Source organism: Phacochoerus africanus, chromosome 1 (genome assembly GCF_016906955.1).
Source record: "Phacochoerus africanus isolate WHEZ1 chromosome 1, ROS_Pafr_v1, whole genome shotgun sequence".
NCBI classification, from domain to species: domain Eukaryota; kingdom Metazoa; phylum Chordata; class Mammalia; order Artiodactyla; family Suidae; genus Phacochoerus; species Phacochoerus africanus.
Window position 1 is genome coordinate 213,291,981 of NC_062544.1, and position 18,904 is coordinate 213,310,884.

The window sequence follows — 18,904 nt, forward strand, 5'->3', positions numbered from 1 at the left end:
ACCCATGTTGCTATACTAGGTTAATCACTAGATATATTTTCCTGTCTCCTCTTTGTTATTTTAAAATAAAAAATTTATATTTAATCCCTTAGTAATTTGTTTAAAAATATATCTAGTTTTATTGCTGTTTGCTTCGGAGATAATTATGACGTGGATGGCATATACAGCTGGTTCAAATAACATGTTTGGGGGTTTATGTTGAGGGTACATATTTGCAGTAACTATGACAAAAAGGGCATTTGAACCAAATAAGAACCAGATCTAAGCAATGAAAAACACCTTTATTCTGAAGGTTCTGGACCCCTGTTGAGTAGTGATTCCCAAAAAGAATTTTGATAAATCTACTGTGCTGTATTTTATCCTTCTATAAACATGTAAAAGGCTTGCAGGGTTTTTTCCTTGGTTTCTCTTTCCCTCTTAGATAGCTTCTTTGACATTTATTCAGAGAAACTTATTACTGCATAGTAGATCTTTAAAAAAGGAACTTGTATTAAAAATATTTAACTATGCCACATAGAAACAAAATAAGGTCCTTATTGACCAAGAGTAGCATGTGGGTAATTATTTTTCTTCATTATCTAAGATATTGATAACAAAAGATTTGCAAATTCATTTATTCTATTTCCCTAAATATGTAAATTTATTTAGTCTTTATGAATCTTTGTGTATATTCTAAGCTCAGTTTTCCCCATTCAGATAACATCAATGTAAGATATGAACAATAATTAATTACCTGGTATTATGGTATCAGTTTACTTCAGAGTTTCATCTTATGCTGTAATGATTGTTTTAATAAATGAGAAAGTAAGTGAGAAAAAGTTTAAAATGTGTTCAAAAAGGCTTGCAGATCTTTTATGCTTAGGTCTAACTATGATGTAAAACATAATTTTTAGTGGCCATTATTGGTGTTATCCTCAATAGTCCTTTCTCCCAACTTCTGTCATTCATCAGATACACCAATTCTACATTTCAAATTTCATCTGTATTTGCCTAATCATGTCCATTTTCACATCCAACACTTGATTAAAACCATTGTTCACCTCTCAACTGGATTATCATAACATCCTCTTCATTGTTCCTTCTGTCTCTTTCTGTATAAGTTAGGATTCACATGAACATATAGAAACCACATTAGCTATTTTAAGCAGAAAGGGATTTAATAAAGGTAGAGGCCCTCTGTCTTTTTTTTTTTCATTTTTTGTTGAATGAATGGAAATGAAAGAGGTTGGTGCATAGTCATAGTTGTAGATGTACAGTACACATTGAGTATGTAGCTCTACCTAATGAGGCTTCAGACTACTTTTTATCAAATTCTTTTTAAAAGCTGATTTCATAATTTTAAGATACTACATTAAATTTAAAATGTGAAGCCATGGATAAATAAGGTCTCTAAAAGCAAATCAGTTAAAATATTTTTCAGAAAGCTGTCAGTTTGATACTGGCATTAAAAAGCACTTTTAAAATATGTACAATCCAACTTATTTTATAGAAATTTATAATTTTCTTCAGTGTTTTTGAGACAGTGTTAATATTATAGCCTCTGTTGTCATGGAAACAAGTCTCTGAAGGCAGCCTCAGAGGCTAATGATTCCATGGTGTTTCTATGGATAGAAACAACTGAGACGTGTTAGTCACATGGTCAAGATTTCAACAAAACCAAAATTCTTTGGAACTGATTCTATTGAGTAATACAAGTGTAGTAGAAAAAGGATGATAACATGATGGTCATATTGTTTCATAAAGTATGTATGTAAGATTTTTCAAGTTCAAAACACTTATGCTGAATTCCTTTTCTATAAAAACTCAAATATAATGGTTACTTTGTGTTGCTGCCCCATTATTTATATGTCTTAATTTTGACATTTTCCAATTTAGAATCTTATTATACAGCTCCCCAGAATTTTACTATACTGTAATCCTGCACTCAAAATATCCTCTTTTCATTGTACTCTATTAGCAGATCTAACATCTGTGCTATTTCTCATTTGATTATATATTATTTGTTTAGGGCAGTGTTTTTGTTTCGTATGAACTAAATTACTTATTTTGTTGTTCTGTGATTCTTTGTTGTCTGAATTGGATATCAGATATGGCTAGGAAATAGTGTGTGTTGATATGCCTTTGTTTTTGAAGATTTTTCTCAGCACTATTTGCCTTTCTAAGGAACAGGCAGGGGTATATGTTCCTTTTCAAAGAACTTGTTCAGTGCCCTATAGAGAGAGGGTTGGATTCAGATAGTATAAATTTTTTAGTTTTTTGTTTTGTTTTGTTTTTGTCTTTTTAGGGCCACACCAATGGCATGTGGAAGTTCCCAGGCTATGGGTCAAATCAGAGCTAAAGCTGCTGCCCTACCTCACACGCACAGCAACACAAGATCTGAGCTGTGTCTGCGTCTGCAACCTACAGTTCGCAGCAACACTGGATCCTTAACCCACTCAGTGAGGCCAGGGATCAAACGACGTCATGGATCCTAGTCAGGTTCATTTCCACTGAGCCACTCCTTTAGGATTTTTTTTTAAATGGTATTCTGATCTTATAAGGATCCTATCAAAAGGGGATAGATTTAGAAGAGGCTCAGAGCCAATGTTACAGTGAGGCTTAAATGTAATATTAAAGAATTTATGATCATAAAAGGTTTTGGAGAGCAAATGCCTAATAGAGGAAATTTTTGTGCCTGGCCTTGAAATTTGATATAAGCATATAGCTTTGTCTTTTTATGTTAAAGTTGATTATTACTTAGCTAATATTTGACTGTTAAAGAGGTATAATGAAACTTTTATAGGTGATATGCCTGTTACTTTGATTGTGGTGATTGTTTCACAGGTATATGCATATATCCAAACTCAAATCAAATTGTGTATATAACTATGTGCAATTTTTAGTTATATCAGTTATACTTCAACAAAGCTGTTTTTAAGAAATAAAACTGAAGTTACCAAAAAAAGGTAAACTTTAGACCTCATTGTCTTTGATACTTTCAGTGACTACAACCAGTTATTTTGTAGTTTATCACTCAATTTGGGTTTGATGTTTAATGTTCAAGTTATGCACCTCTGATAAGAAGGGGCAGAAGTGATGTATTCTTATTGTGTTCCTTCTAGTAGCACATGATTTTGATTTATGATGATGTTAACTTTGATTAAGACAGTATCTGCTAGATTTCCTTACTATAATTAACAATTATTTGTAGAGGAGATGCGCGTGTGTGTGTGTATGTGTCTCCCATTCAAACTTCATTCCATTGGAATGAAAAGGAAGGTTCATTTAGCAGCAGTGGAAGTTTTAGTATGTTTTGATATTTCTTGAATGGATTCTTACTATGATGGTTGCCCAAATGATGATTTTATAAATCCATCATTCTCCATTTCTTAATTGGCATTATACAGTAAGGAAATGCTGTCGCCTCTCTTTTCATTTATTCTTGTCATTTATATAAGTATAAACTCTTGAAATTCTGTTTTATTCAGTGGATTTTTTGTTTGTTTGTTTGTTTGTTTTCTTTTTTGGCCACCACTCAGCGTATGGAGTTCCTAGGCCAGGGATCAGATCTGAGCTGCAGTTGCGACCTATGCCACAGCTGTGGCAATGTGGGATCCTAACCCACTGTGCCAGGCCAGGGATCAAACCTGCATCTCAGTGCTCCAGAGATATCACCAAGCCCATTGCACCACAGTGGGAACTCCTTAGGGGGGTTTTATGCCATCATTATCACTATTTATTTTGAGTCTCAGATTGTTTCCAGTATGACTGATAAGAGCCCTTCAAGCTGACTTCAGTGTCCTTTGTCATGCCCTCATTATTCTTTAAGTGCACCTCCTTATTTTCTGGCACAGCAGAATGTTCTATGCTCACATTGTACTTGCTAGGCTCTAGTGCTGGGATTGGCCATTTCTCCAAAATGTTACATTTGTTTGTTTGGTTTGGTTTGGTTTGGTTTGGTTTTATTAGAGAATGGATTTTTAAAAATCATAATCTGAGTGCTAAGTGTTTCTGTCATTGAGACGTTACTGCTCCCAGGTCTTCTTTATGGACAGAGCTAGGGTATATATGTACATATAAATACACATTTATTTCTATATTTATCTCTCTCTATATATGGGAAACTATGCAGTCGTAGCAGTGCCTCCAAATCTAATCTAAAACCATAGATTTCATGCTAATTTTCTCCCTTTCTATATTTGTGACTCCTCTGACACGGGGAATCTTTCTCCCATTATCCTTTATGTATTTATATATTGGTTCAAAAATTCCTTGTGTGTCAGCAATCTCCTGTTGCTAATACTGCCCTGGTGGACACCCTTCTCACCCTGTTCAAGATCCAAGACATAATCTCTGCTTTGTTCTCCTGAGGCCTCTACACTTCATGCCAGACTACTACTACTGCCACATAGATACTCTCTCTATCACTTTTGAAATCTAACAAAACACATCAGGCTGCTGCCACTACTTGCGCATTTGGGATACCCTCCTCATCCTGCTCAGACTCCAACACCCTGGGCTAGGCTGCTGCTACCCTTCCACTGCCTGTGTACACATTGTCTTCTCACCCTGCTTGGCTTCGATGTTCTCCACTTTCCTGTTAAAAAAGCCTTTGCCTGTCCCAAGGTCCTGATGATATTCCATCATTGCTGTCTTCTAGAAACCTAATTTTTATTCTTCTCTTAATTATGTCAGTAAGCCATCTGAAATTAATTTTAAGTATGGTATAAGGTAGGGATGAGGATTCATTTCATTTTCCCTTTGTATATCCAGTTGATCTAGCAGCAGTTTCCTAAAATTATTGAAATATAGTTGTAGTACAGTATTATGGTAGTTTGGGGGTATATTACATAATGATTTTACATTTGCATACATCATAAAATGATCACCACAGTAAGTCTAGTAACCATGTCTCCCCATACAAAGTTATTACAGTGTTATTGACCATATTTCTTGTGCTGTATATTACATCCCTGTGACTTATGTAACTGGAGGTTTATACCTCTTAATTCCCTTCACCTATTTCATCCACCCCGTCCCAGCTCCCCTCCCTTTTGGCAACTACTCTTTTGTTCTCTGTGAGTCTATCTCATTTTATTTTGTTTGTTTTGTTTTTTTAGAGTCCACATGTAAATGAAATCATGTGGTCTTTGTCTTTCTCTGATTTATCTCACTTAGTATTTTCCATTCTCACCAACAGTTTTTGAAGATTCCAATTTCTGCACATCCTTGCTAGCTAGCTCTTGTTAACTTTTTCTGTTTCTGTTTTCACTCTTTTTTTGCAGCCTCCTAGTAGGCATGAAGTGATATATCATTGTAACTTTGATTTATATTTTCCTCATGAATAATGATATTGAATATATTTCCGTATCTTATTGGTCATCTTATTGGTCATCTTTGGAGAAATGACTTTCAAGTCCTTTGCCCACTTAAAAATTATCTTTTTTGATGAGTTGTAGGAGTTCCTTATATATTCTGCATATTAAATTATCAGATGTACGATTTGCCAGATTTTTCTCTCATTCTATAGCTTGTCTTTTCCCTTTCTTGATAATTCCATTTGGTTTATAAAAGGTTTTAATTCTGATAAAGTCAAATTGGTTTATTTTTTTTCTCACCTATGCTTTTGATATCATATTTAACAATCCATTGTCAAGTCCAACGTCATGAAGATTTACTCCTGTTTTCTTCTAAGAGTTTTATGGTTTTAGTGCTTAAGTTAATGTCATTAATTTCCAGTCAATTTTGTATGGAATGTGAAGTAGTGGTCTAACTTCATTCTTTTGCATGTTGCTATCCAGTTGTCCTAGCACCATACTGGAAGAGACTCCATACATTTTTGATAAATCTTGATTGACTGATTTGATCGACACCAAAAGGTCAACATTGTAATATTATCTCTCTTTATCAATGAGGAAAAGCATAGCTTCAAGTTTAGCAATTTATTCCTCCTGTTTTAAGTCTCTTTTAATGTACATTGTCCTCTTATTATTTGATTCTAATGTTTTTCTTATATATGTAGAATATGTCATTGGTATGGCAAATATTTATGAATTAATCCATTTTATGAGTATTGGGACTTGTTGCAAAACAAGTATTCTAATTACATCTTTTTAAAAATAATTGAAGTAAGCCAGATAAAGTATTGAGTATAAATATCAAAACTTCTTAGTTTAAATTATATTACTAGAGTTCCCACTTCTTTTCATTTTTTTCCAGGATATGTCCAGCACATAATAAATATTTGGTGAATGTTAGTCGAATTAATGACTTTACGGACAGGTTTAAGGCAGGTTATTACAGTTCTTGACAGTAGAGGTTAACAGAACAGATTGTTCAAAATGATATAAATTCAGTTTTTAAGTCCTTCGAATCTTTTGTCTGTGGATTTATAGGCCTGCCCCAGTTGGCTACCTCATAGGCTAACAAAATTACAGAGGAAAGCACTCAAACATATCCTGAATGCTAGAAAAATATTTTGTAGTCTCCGAAGCAAGTGTCTTGTCTGCAAGTGTCTTGTCTCCAAGTGAAGGAGTATTGTTAAGTCATTGTCTTTTATTATTTTCATTTGAACATCTAAGAGTAATTACTCATTTTAACTACAGGGTCGTTAAAATTATTACTGATATAGTTACTCCTAAAATAATTTCTAGGGAATGCTTTCTCATTTAAATTGAAGTAATATATTATTTTACTTATTCAGTTATTTCTAAAAAATATAGTTTATCTTTATGACAATACTTTCTGTTGTATGTTTCCCTTTTATTTGGTATTTTTTCCTGATTTTTTGTCATTGATGATTTTTAGCCAACAGAAGCTGTACCTCCCTCTTCTCCCACTGTCCCTGTGATCCCTGTCCTGCCAGTCCCTGCTGAGAATACTGTCATCCTACCCACCATACCACAGGTTTTTATTAGTTTCTTTTTTCTTTATAAAATTTTCATTTGTTTTTAATGTTTCATTTATTCTTTTCAAATCGTTTTAACTATTTCTTTGTTAGATTTGGTAATTCACTTTGGGTTTCACATGCTATTTCTAGGGAATTAAGTATCTGGGATTTAATATAACTTGGGTCTAGTATTTGCCATTTTATTGTCTGTGAAATAAGATATACTCTAAACATCATATTGAACCTTCTTAGGTTCATTTTCATGCCTTTTATACTTGTAAATTTGTTTGAAACAGGGTTTTTTTGATATTTTTGCTTTGAGAAATTTTATTTTCTAAAGGTAATAAAAATAATTGTCCTCTTGATCTTCTGCTGAGTATGTCATTTTATGTAGAGCATTTTGTTTTCCAGTATATGTTTATCTTCTTTGGAAAGACTCATCTTTCTGTTTTGATAGGATAGCATAGTTCATATTTATTATTTAAAAATAATATCTGATGTATATAAAACATGGGAGCTCTTTGCAACTTCTCTGTAAATCTGAAACTATTCTGAAATCATAAGTTTATTTTTTTAAAGTAACAGTCAAAATAAAATGAAATAATAGCCAAATGTCAGAGAATCCAAACATTTTTAGCTTTCAGAGCTTTAGTAATTGCAAGAGATGGCTTAAGACATTAACTGCCCTACCAAAAGAGCCATCCAAGTTCATATAATAGTAATATTATTAAGTATAATAATAGTAATCTTTGGTGTGAAAGATCTGTCTCATTCAAAGTGTAAATCCATGCATCTTGAGATATTTTTACTATTACCAATCCATAGCATAAAATCTAGTAAAAATGGTTCATTTGCCGTTTAGACACAGTGTCAAAATAAGTCCACTTGGGGAAAATGAAATAACAGCTTTGACTGTTCACATCTCAGTGCTCTTACCCTCTCCTAAAAAGTGAAAATTGATGGGAACATTATTCAAAATAGAATTCTAGGGGAAATTATAGGTATTACACTAAAACCTCAACCTATGTATTATATAGTCTTCTATATAACCTCTGACCCTTTATGAAAATCACTAAAGTTAAATCATTGTAAAACTACCAAAAATTGAATCAGTAGGTCCAAATAGACATTTTCACTATATTGCAGAGAAGAAATTGAATTTATAAATGTAATTCTAAATAAGCAGCCAAAGGGCTGTTGTAATTTGTAATAATGCAACATCTTTCCAAGCAGCTAGGATTTTAATAGTACAATATTTTTTAAAGTAGGAGATTTGAAAGTTTCTTTTACTCTTGCCGCTTTTGTCTTTTGATGTTAACATAGTTTTCTAGAATCCTTTGAAATTTTGTACTAGTTTCTCTTATATTCAATAGGGAACCAATCCTTTCCTGTTCAGAATTCTCTTACTTATTTACCCCAGGTGTCCCTAACTTAGCACCACCCTACACTCGGAAATTGTTGAGACATTGCATAGCCTTGCTAAAAATAAAGAACTGACCTGGTTTGGAATTCCAGTCCTACTACTTACTAGCTATGTAACTGGGTAGCATATTTAACTACACTGATCTTCTCTTTACTCATTGGTAACACTGAAGATGATAGTACTAGTTACTTGAGATGCTTTACAGTGATTGAAAGAATGATAATGCATGTGCAGGTGGTACATGATCTTGGCTATTCATATTATTAGTGTTATTTCATACTTCCTTGAGACAGTAAACCAAGGAACAAGTTTAAAAAAAGAGGATATGTGAACAAGAGAGACTTATTTATAGTATGTAGCCTCACTTTAGGTGTTAAATACACTTATAAAAGTCCATGTAGAGTAGTTTAGTAATTTATGTTGTCTAATGTGAGAAGCCTATGGGTGTGCCTCATTTTCCAGAGAAAATGTGTACCTCTTTAATTGAGTATAACACGCACATTATAAAATTAATCAAAGTGATTAAAATATCTGTCCTCAAATCAATTTTGAAATCCACACCTAAACACTTTTAACATTTTAAATAAATATAATTTTTCTTCTAAAGATCTACCACTTTATGTTTTAGATGCATCAGGATGTAATAGAAGTAGAAACAGGAGATAAAAGATTTTATCTTTTTTTCTTTTTTAAAAGTCTTGCTTTATGACTCACACAAGTTACTTGACAGCTCTAAGTTTTATATTCCTTTCATCTATTAAAAAGGGGGGCTCTTGCCTCCCTGACTACTTCAAAATGAGTTTGAGGGAGTTCCCATGGTGGCGCAGTGGTTAATGAATCCGACTAGGAACCATGAGGTTGTGGGTTCAGTCCCTGGCCTTGCTCAGTGGGTTGGGGATCCAGCGTTGGCCATGAGCTGTGGTGTAGGTTGCAGACGCGGCTCGGATCCCACGTTGCTGTGGCTCTGGCTTAGGCTGGTGGCTACAGCTCCGATTGGACCCCTAGCCTGGGAACCTCCATATGCCGCGGGAGCGGCTCAAGAAAAGGCAAAAAGACCAAAAAAAAAATGAGTTTGAGGACAAAACAGATAGCTAGGTAGATGATAATTTTTTAAAATATTGTCTTTAATTATTTGTAGAACTTCAAACTTTTCAGAGTATGTTCATATGGATCATGTCATTTAAATTTTATGAAACCCTCTGTAGTAGAAATTTTTTGTGCTTATTGAGAGTGGTATAGAAAAAGATACATTGAATCACTTGAAGTTGCAGAAAGAGCCTAAACTTTATAGTGAGACCCAACTCTGCCACTTCCTGATTGTGTGATGGTGGGGAAATTAATCAGTTTCTAATAGCCTTAGTTTCTCCACATAGAAACCAAACACACAGTAGATGCATAACAGATAGTAGTTCTTCCTATTGGAGATATAATCATGTAATCTCTATGATACTGGCCTGTTAAGTATATAGGCTGATTTCTACCCCAGAGTAAAGGCCTGGTTTCAAAACCATATTCTTTATACCTCTGTTTTCACTAGTTGTGAGGTGCTATCATGTAATTAAATTACTGTTGAAAATGTTTTATAGCTAATTTTGTGTGTTTATGTGAAAGTCTCTGTTTATACTCAAACAGGTGCTTTGGAAGGATTGTGTTTTGTTCAGTTTTTTGTTATTATTCCAGCCATGTAGATACTAAGATGAATATAACATTGTTCTTGTCTTCTAGGAACCTACTATCTGTTTATGCAAGAGGCAGCTTAACAAACAACTTCCACATGATATGAGCGTAATTAACATTAGAGGTATATCCAGTGTCCAGCATCTTATTGCTTCTGGACCATTGAAGTTTCACAGAACATCTGAGTGTAGACTCTTAAATGATTCGATCATTAGTATAATCTAAAGCATGACTTGATAACATTTTCATTTTACTGGTAATCATAAATATAATGGCATACTTGGATTACCTTGATGAGCCTTTTTTTCTTTTTTTCTTTTTTTCTTTTTTTTTGTCCATGCCTGTATCATGTTGAAGTTCCCAGGCTAGGGATCAAATCCACACCACACAGCAACCTGAACCACTGCATTGACAACAGTGGATCCTTAACCCATTGTGACACCAGGGAACTCCTGATGAATCTTTTTTAACTACATTCTAATTAATATCTGACTGCATTCCCCCTTTTATATTTGTTTGGGGGGGGTTGTGTTTGTATTATTTTCAGATCATTTCAGACTTACAGAAAGTTGCAAGAATAGTACAAAGAAATTACATATACTTTACCCATATCTTCCAGTTGTTAGTATTTTTATCTGCCACATCTGCTTTATCATTTCTCTGCTTATATAATTATGATACTATTTTTGTAAACCAGTTGAAAGGAAGTTTTACGTATGCCCCACTTACCCCTAAATATTAATACTTTATATTACTAAATATTTTTCCTAAGGAAAAAAATATTAACCATAGTACAATGAGCTAGACCAGAAAATTAACACTAATACTACAGATCATAATTATATTTTTCCAGTTGCTCAATAATGTTCTTTATAGAAAAAACAAAAACAGGTCCTTTGGGCAATCCAAGACCATAGTTAGCTTTCATGAGTCTACTTTAATATGAAGTAGCTCCATAGTCTATTATTCTATGTGGCCTTTTACAAGAGAACAGGCTAGTTGTGTTGTGGAATATCCTACAATTTGTGTTTGAGGTCATGTATTTTTCCAGTATTTTTTTATTGTGGTAAAATACAAATAATGTAAAATTTACCACCCTGGTTTTTAAGTTTACAAGTTAGTGGTATTAAGTACATTTATATTGTTGTGCCAACATCACCATCATCCACCTGCAGAACTTTTTTGTCTTGGCAGAACTGAAACTCCCTAATTCCTCATTCCTCCCTACCCCCAGGCTCTGGCAACAACTGTTCTACTTTATGTCTCTGTAAGTTTGTCACATATAAGTATGTCATAAAAGTGGAATGGTAACAGTATTTGTCTTTTCGTGGGTAGCTTTTACTTAGCATAACGTCCTTAAGCTTAACTCATGCTGTAGCATGTCGATGAGCAACCAGAGTTGCTTCCACATTTTAGCCATTGTGAATAATGCTGCTGTAAACACAGGCATACAGATAGCTCCTTAAGACCCTGTTTTCAATTCTTTTGAGTGTATACCTGAAAGCGGAATTACTGAATCATATAGTATTTTAATTTTTAGGGGAACCATGCTATTTTCCACAGTGGTGTATTCCCACCAACAGTACACAGTAGTTCCAGTTTCTTCACATCCTCAGCAATACTCCTTATATTTTGTTTTTATGATAATAGCCAGCCTGATAGGTATGAGGTGATATCTTGTAGTAGCTTTGATTTGCAGTCCCCTAATGATTAGTGACGTTGAATATCTCTTCATATGCTTATTGGCCATTTATATACCTTTTGGATAAATGTTGACGTTTGGAGAAGTGTCTGTTGAAGTCCTTTACCCATTTTTACCCTTTTACACATTTTTTAATTGGGTTGGTAGTTTTTTGTTACTGAATTTTTGGAGTTCTTTATATAGTCTAATATCTCTTATCAGATATGTGATTTGCAAGTATTTTGTCTCATTCTATGGGTTGCCTTTTTTACTCTCTGGATAGTGTCATTTAATGCACAAGAAATTTAATTTTTAGGAAGTCCAAATTGTCTATTTTTTTGCCTGTGCATTTGGTGTTACGTCCAATGCATCATTGCCAAATGCAGTGTCATCAAGCTTTTACCCTCTGTTTTCTTCTTAGAGTTTTATAATCCTACTTATTTTATTTAGGTCATGGATCCATTTTAAATTAATTTGTGTGTGATGTCTTAGGTAGGGGTGTAGCAGCTTCTTTCTTTTGTATTTGGATATCCACTTTTCTCACCACCATTTGGTAGAAAAGACTATCTTCTCCACATTAAATGGTCTTAACACCCTTGTTGAAAATAATTTGACTGTATATGTGAGGGTTTATTTCTGAATTCTCTATTTGATTCCATTGGTATATGTCTGTCTTTATGCCAGTACCAAACTGTTTTGACTACTATAGCTTTGTAGTAAGTTTTGAAAGGAGAAGCCTGAGTCTTCCAGTTTTGTGCTTTTCAAGATTATTTTGTCTGTTCAGATCCCTTGAGATTCCATCTGAATTTTAGAATGAGTTTTTCTTTTTCTGCAAAAAAAATCATTCAGATTCTGATGGGGGATTAGATGAAGTCTGTAAATTGAGTTGTGCAGTATTGACATCCTAAAAGTATTAAGTCCTCCAATCAATGAACATAGGATGTATTTCCATTTATTTCTGTTGTCTTTAATTCTTTTAGTAGAGTTACAGTTTTCATTGCACAAGTGTTTCACTTTGTTGGGTAAGGTTGTTCCTCATTATTTTATTCTTTTTGATGCTGCTGTTATACATGGAATTAGTAATTTTCATTCTACATTGTTTGTGTATAGGAATGCAGCTGATTTTTGTGTGTTGTTTCTATCCTGCTACTTTGCTAAGTTTATTAGTTCTAGTAGGTTTTTGTGTGGTATCTTTAGGGTATTCTACATATATGATCACATTATCTGCAAGTAGGTAATTTTCCTTCTTTCTAATTTGAATGTCATTTATTTTTCTTATTTGCCTAATTGACTATGACTTTCAATACTGTGTTGGAAAGAAGTGGTGAAAGCAGAGCCTGCTTGACTTGTTTAGGATCTTAGACGAAAACTTTCAGTCTTTCACCATGAAAGTATAATGTTTGCTATAGGTTTTCCATATATGACTTTTATTATGCTGTAGTGGCTTTCTTATATTCTTAGTTTGTTAAAAGTTTTTATCATGAAAGAGCATTGATTATTATCAAATACCTCCTGCATCGATTGAGATGATCATATTGGGGGGTTTTTTCCCTTCATTCTGTTGATGATTGATCAGTTTTCATATTGAATAATCCTTGCATTCCAGGAATAAATCCCATTCGGTCACAGTGTATAATCCTCTTAATATGCTACTGAATTCAGTTTGCTAGTATTTTTTTGAGATTTTTTTGCATCAGTATTCATAAGGGATATTGGTTTGCAGTTTTTTATAGTGTCCTTGCTTTTGACTTTAGTATGAGAGTAATGCTAGCCTCATAGGATGAGTTAGGGATTTTACCTTCCTCTTTAATTTTTGGGCAGAGTTTGAGAAAAACTGACGTTAGTTCTTCAGATGTTTGGTAGAATTCACCAGGAAAGCCATTGGATCCCAAGGAATTTTTTTTGTCAGGAGGTTTTTGATTACTGATTCAATTTACTTTATAAGTAGATTTAAATTTTGTATTTCTTCACAGTTCAATTTTGGTAGGAGTTTGTCCATTTTGTGTAGGTTATATCCAGTTTGTTGGCTTACATTTGCTGTAATACTCTCATAATCCTTTTTATTTCTGCAGAATTAGTAATAATGTCCTCACTTTCATTTCTAATTTTAGTATTGGCCTTATCTCTTTTTCTCTTGGTCCTTCTAACTACAAATTTGTCAATTTGTTAATATTTTCAAAAAAACAACTCTTGGTCTCATTCATTTTCTCCGTTATTTTTCTATTCTCTATTTATCTCTGCTCTAATTTCCCTGTACTAACTTTGGATATAATTTGTTCCTCATTTTCTAGTTCCTTAGCTTGTAAAGTTAGGTTGTTGAGATCAGATCGTTCTTGTTTTTCAAGTTAAGTATTTGTAGTTGTAAACTTCCCCATTAGCACTGCTTTTGCTGTGTCTCCTAAGTTTTAGTATGTTGGGTTTTCATTTTCATTCATCTCTTAAATCTTTTCCAGTTTCCTTTGCAATTTCTTGTTTGATTCATTGGTTGAGTGTGTTGTTTAACTTCCACAACTTGATGAATTTTCTAGTTTAACTTCTGCTATAGTTTATAATCTTCATTCTGCTTTGGCCACAAAAGATGCTTTGTATGATGACTCTCTTTGTAAGTCCGTTGAGACTTCATTGGTGGCCCAACATGTGGTCTGTTCTGGAAAATTACCCAAGTGCCGTTGAGAAGAATGTATCCTATAGTTATTGAGCAGAGTATTCTAAATATGTCTGTTAGGTCTACTTTGTTTACTGTGTTGTTTAAGTCCTCTATTTCCTTATTTATCTTTTGTCTGATTATTTTACGTATTATTTTGAGTGGGGCATTGAAATTTCCATCCATTATTATAAAACTACTCTCTTTAATTCTGTCAGTTAGTGTTTCATAGTTTTTGGTGGTCCATCATTAGGTACATAAATGTTTATAATTGTTATATCTTTTTACTCTACTGAATCTTTTATTAATGTGTAATGTCCTTCTTTGGATCTTGTAACTTTAAGTTGTTTTGTCTAATATTAGTATAGTCATTCCTGCTGTCTTTTGGTTACTGTTTGCATGGAGTATCTTTCTGTCCTTTCACTTTCAACCTGTTTGTGTCTTTGGATCTCAAGAGAGTCTCTTGTAGACAGCATGAAGTTGGGTCATGTGCTTTTATCCATTCTACCAGTTCTTTGTTTTGATTAATTAGTTTAATACATTTACATTTAAAGTAATATTGAGAATGATAGCTTTTGTCATTTTGCTATTTGTTTTCTGTATTCTTTGTAGGGTTTTTTTTTTGTCCTTTATTTCCTGCATTACTGTCTGATTTTTTTGTTTTGTGTGTGTGTGTGTTGTAGTGAAATGTTTAAATTCCTTTCCCATTTCCCTTTCTATACATCCTTGAACTATTTTCTTTGTGCTTACCTTGAAGATTACATTTAACATCCCAAAGATGTAACACCTTAATTTGAATTTATATCAGCTTAACTTCAATAAAATACAAAAATTCTATTTTTAACAGTTCAGTCCCCACTCATTTCAGTTGTTGATATCAAAAAATTACAACTTTATGCATTATTTGTACAAAAACAAACAACTTTTAAATACATCTTTTTAATTATTTAGAAGACAGATGTAGAAATACAAAGTTGATATTAGCTTTTGGACAAATAATTTTAGTTATTTATTAATGCTGATTTTACTTCCATACTAACAATTAGCTTTTAGACTAATTTTTAAAATATAATTTTAAAAATATTAGTCTCTTCCCATGTAGATAACAAAAAGGGATGTTCCAAATCACTATTACAATAATAAGAGTATTTTTGTACTTATCCTTACCAAAATCTTCATGTCTTCAAACACCTTGGGTTACTGTCTTGTGTCCTTTCATTTCAACCTGCAGGATCCCCTTTGGCATTTCTTGGAGTCAGTATTTTGGTAATGGTCTTCTTCAGCTTTGTTTATCTGCAAATATCTTAATTTCTCCCTCGTATTTGAAGGATATTTTTGCCAAATACAGGGTTCTTGATTGGCCGTGTTTTTGTTTTTGTCTTTAGCACTTTGAATCTACTAACCCAGCAGAGTTTGTTTTTTGTTTGGTTGGTTGGTTTTTTTGTCTTTTTGCCATTTCTAGGGCTGCTTCTGCATCATATGGAGGTTCCCAGGCTAGGGGTCTAATCGGAGCTGCAGCCGCAGGCCTACACCAGAGCCACAGCAACGTGGGATCCGAGCCACGTCTGCAACCTACATCACAGCTCACGGCCATATTGGATCCTTAACGCACTGAGCAATGCCAGGGATTGAACCCGCAACCTCATGGTTCCTAGTCGGATTCGTTAACCACTGAGCCATGATGGGAACTCCCCAACAGAGTTTTTGATGAGAAATATATGGTTAATCTTATTGATGGGCAATTGTATATCCAGTCACTTTCTCTTGCTGCTTTCAAAATTTTCTCTTTGTCTTTCACCAATTCGATTATAATGTGTCTAAGTGTGAATCTCTTTGAGTTCATCCTACCTTGAGTTTGTTGCACTTCTTGGACGTTTATATTTATGTCTTTCATCAGATTTGGGAATGTTTTAGCCATTATTTCCCCAGATATTCTAGATATTCTCTCTGCCCTTTGATCTCTATCTTCTTTTTCTTGGACTCCCGTAATTTGTATGTTGGTCTACTTAATGATAGCCCACAGGTGTCTTAAATTCTGATCACTTTTCTTCAGTCTTTTCTTTCTGTTCTCAGACTTAATATTGTTCTATCTTCAAGTCCACAATTCTTCTGCCTGCTCAAATATGCCTTTGAATAACTCTAGTGAATTTTTATTTCATTTAGGGTACTTTTCAGGTCCAGAATTTCTTTTTGTTACTCTTTAGGTTTTCTATCTTTTATTGTTTTTTTCCATTTTGTTCATACATCATTGTCTTGGTTTTGTCCACTTTGACTTTTAGTTCTTTGTTGTTTTATATTATTTGCTTAATAGATATGCCACCAGCTCTGTTTCAGAGATTGTTTCCTTTTTTTCATCTCTTTCCTTTGAATGGACCATATTTTTCTGTTTCTTTGAATGTCTTGTATTTTGTTTGTTTGTTCGAAAATTGGACATTTGAGGAGCGTCCATCGTGGCTCAGTGGTTAACTAACCTGACTAATACCTATGAGTACGTGGGTTCAATCCCTGGCCTTGCTCAGTGGGTTAAGGATCTGGCATTGCTGTGAGCTATGGTGTAGGTCACAGACACAACTCAGATCCCGTGTTGCTGTGGCTGTGGCGTAGGCTGTCGACAATAGCTCTGATTGGATCCCTAGCCTGGAAACCTCCATATGTTGTAGGTGTGGCCCTAAGAAGACAAAAGACAAAAAAAAAAAAAATGGACATTTGAATCTTATGATTTCTCTAGAAATCAGATTCTCTCCCCTTTCCTAGGGTTTCCTGGAGTTTTTGTTTGTATTTATTTATTTATTTTTTTGTTTTGGTGTTTCAATTGCTGTAGGCTATCTCTGTATTGAAATTCAGCCTATAGTATAATCTTAAGGTATTCTTGGTTTTTTTCCTATGCCTACACCTTCCCTAGGCATACATAGTGACTTTCTTTTGGTGGGGGGGCAGGGAGGGGGAGGGCAAACCTGTGGCTTATGGAAGTTCCCAGGCTAGGGGTTGAATCAGAGCTGCAGCTGCCAGCCTATACCACCAGTCACAGCAACCCCAGACCTGAGCCACATCTGTGAACGTATATCACAGATCCTGGCCACATTGGATCCTTAACCCACTGAGCAAGGCCATGGATCAAACCTGTGTCCTCATGGATACTAGCCAGGTTTGTTAATGCTGAGCCACAATGGGAACTCCCCACAGTGACTTTCTAATTTCTCTCATATATTTGGTTGTTTTGAATAGTCTAATCTTCAGTGTCTGGCTCTCACAAGAGGAAAAAGAGAGAAATGAAATTGTGGGAGGAGATGTCTGCCCTTTAAATCTCCTGGAAGTCATTGTAGCCAGAATGGGAGAGATTTACATCATCTCTCGGGGGTTGGGAGGGGGGGGTGTCAGCAACAGTAGCCACTGTCTCTTTGCACCTCCGTGATTAGAAGCAGCAATCAGAGCTCAGATTCTATGTGGAGGGCAAGGATCTTTTTTTACCCACACAGGCTTGTGCCAGCTGCTCTGTCTATAAAAGTCTAAATGATGAGAGTTGGGTAGCTGCTACTGTGGTAAGAAGTGAAATTGAGTGGATTAACTATAGTTTGCCATCAAATACTTCCCCTGGAAGTTGCAATCCTTCAGTAGACTACAGAATTCCAAAATAATTATATGAGACTGGCAATTGTATTTCTGCCTGTGCAGTTGTTATCAGGTGGAGAGAGACAAATTTGTGGGGCTTCTTATTCTGCCATCTTCCTAGAATTCACCCTATTTGTTTTTACAATCACTTTAACTTAGAGTGATCACCTAAGTGATAGCAATTAACTTTTAATGCAATGTGTCTCAAATTAGAATCCAAGATGTACTCTTTGGAGTTTGTGAGTTCTGCATTTGAAAAACACTTGTTTATAATTTAGTAGGGGAGTAACTTAATGAAACTTTGATAAATGCTAAGAAGGAGAGTGTATATCTTAAAAGCCCTTTCTGAACTCGTAATTTTGACCTGTTTTTAAATAACTGGATCTTAGAAGTATTTTAACACAGATTTTTAAAACGCAGTATTGCCTTCTGAAATTGTATAAGGATGCTGCAGTGTGTTAACAGCAGCAAGACCCTATGAGGCCCCTTATCAGCAAAAAAAGTAGTAAAAGTTGGTTGAGCAAAATTATGTTTCATAAGTCTTATTAATGCAAAATTATGTTTCATAAGTTAGTTTCTCTTTCTGGTCTATCCATGCCCTTTTACTAACCACCCCCACTTCTAAATGAATAACAGGACCTCATCATTGTCCTAGTTGAAACATGCACAGTGGTATATATAGTTTAGTAAATAATGATATATTAGCATAGGTTTCTGCTATTTTCTTTTATACTACTTTACTGGGTCCTCACACGATCCTCAGGTAAAGGCATGTTTTGCTCTCTTTTAGATGTGTTACTGCCCAGGGTTCCTGACCTTTCTTAATCAGTAGAAATTGGTAAGAGACGAAACAAGAAATTCAGACAAGGCTTTATTTGGACCTCTGAAGGAAGCAGAAGTTGGGAGGTTGAGGGAAGGGAGAGGAAGCAGGTAACAGGTTCCCTTGCTCATTCTCTGAGGAGGGGAGCTAGCTGGTTCCTTACCTGGGATGAGGGTAGGGGC

General features: G+C 34.4%; 1 protein-coding gene across 10 annotated transcripts in view; it reads left to right on the forward strand.

Moving 5' to 3' along the window:
* Positions 1 to 18,904, forward strand: part of DLG1 (discs large MAGUK scaffold protein 1) — a 257,730-nt gene that overhangs the window by 111,954 nt on the left and 126,872 nt on the right. For 7 of the 10 annotated variants that reach the window (XM_047789292.1, XM_047789308.1, XM_047789319.1 and 4 more), the window contains one exon: positions 6,787 to 6,885. The exons of the other annotated variants lie outside the window; for them this stretch is intronic. In XM_047789292.1, coding sequence (XP_047645248.1) covers positions 6,787 to 6,885 — 99 coding nt within the window. The remainder of the gene's footprint in view (positions 1 to 6,786; positions 6,886 to 18,904) is intronic. 10 annotated transcript variants of the gene reach the window in all.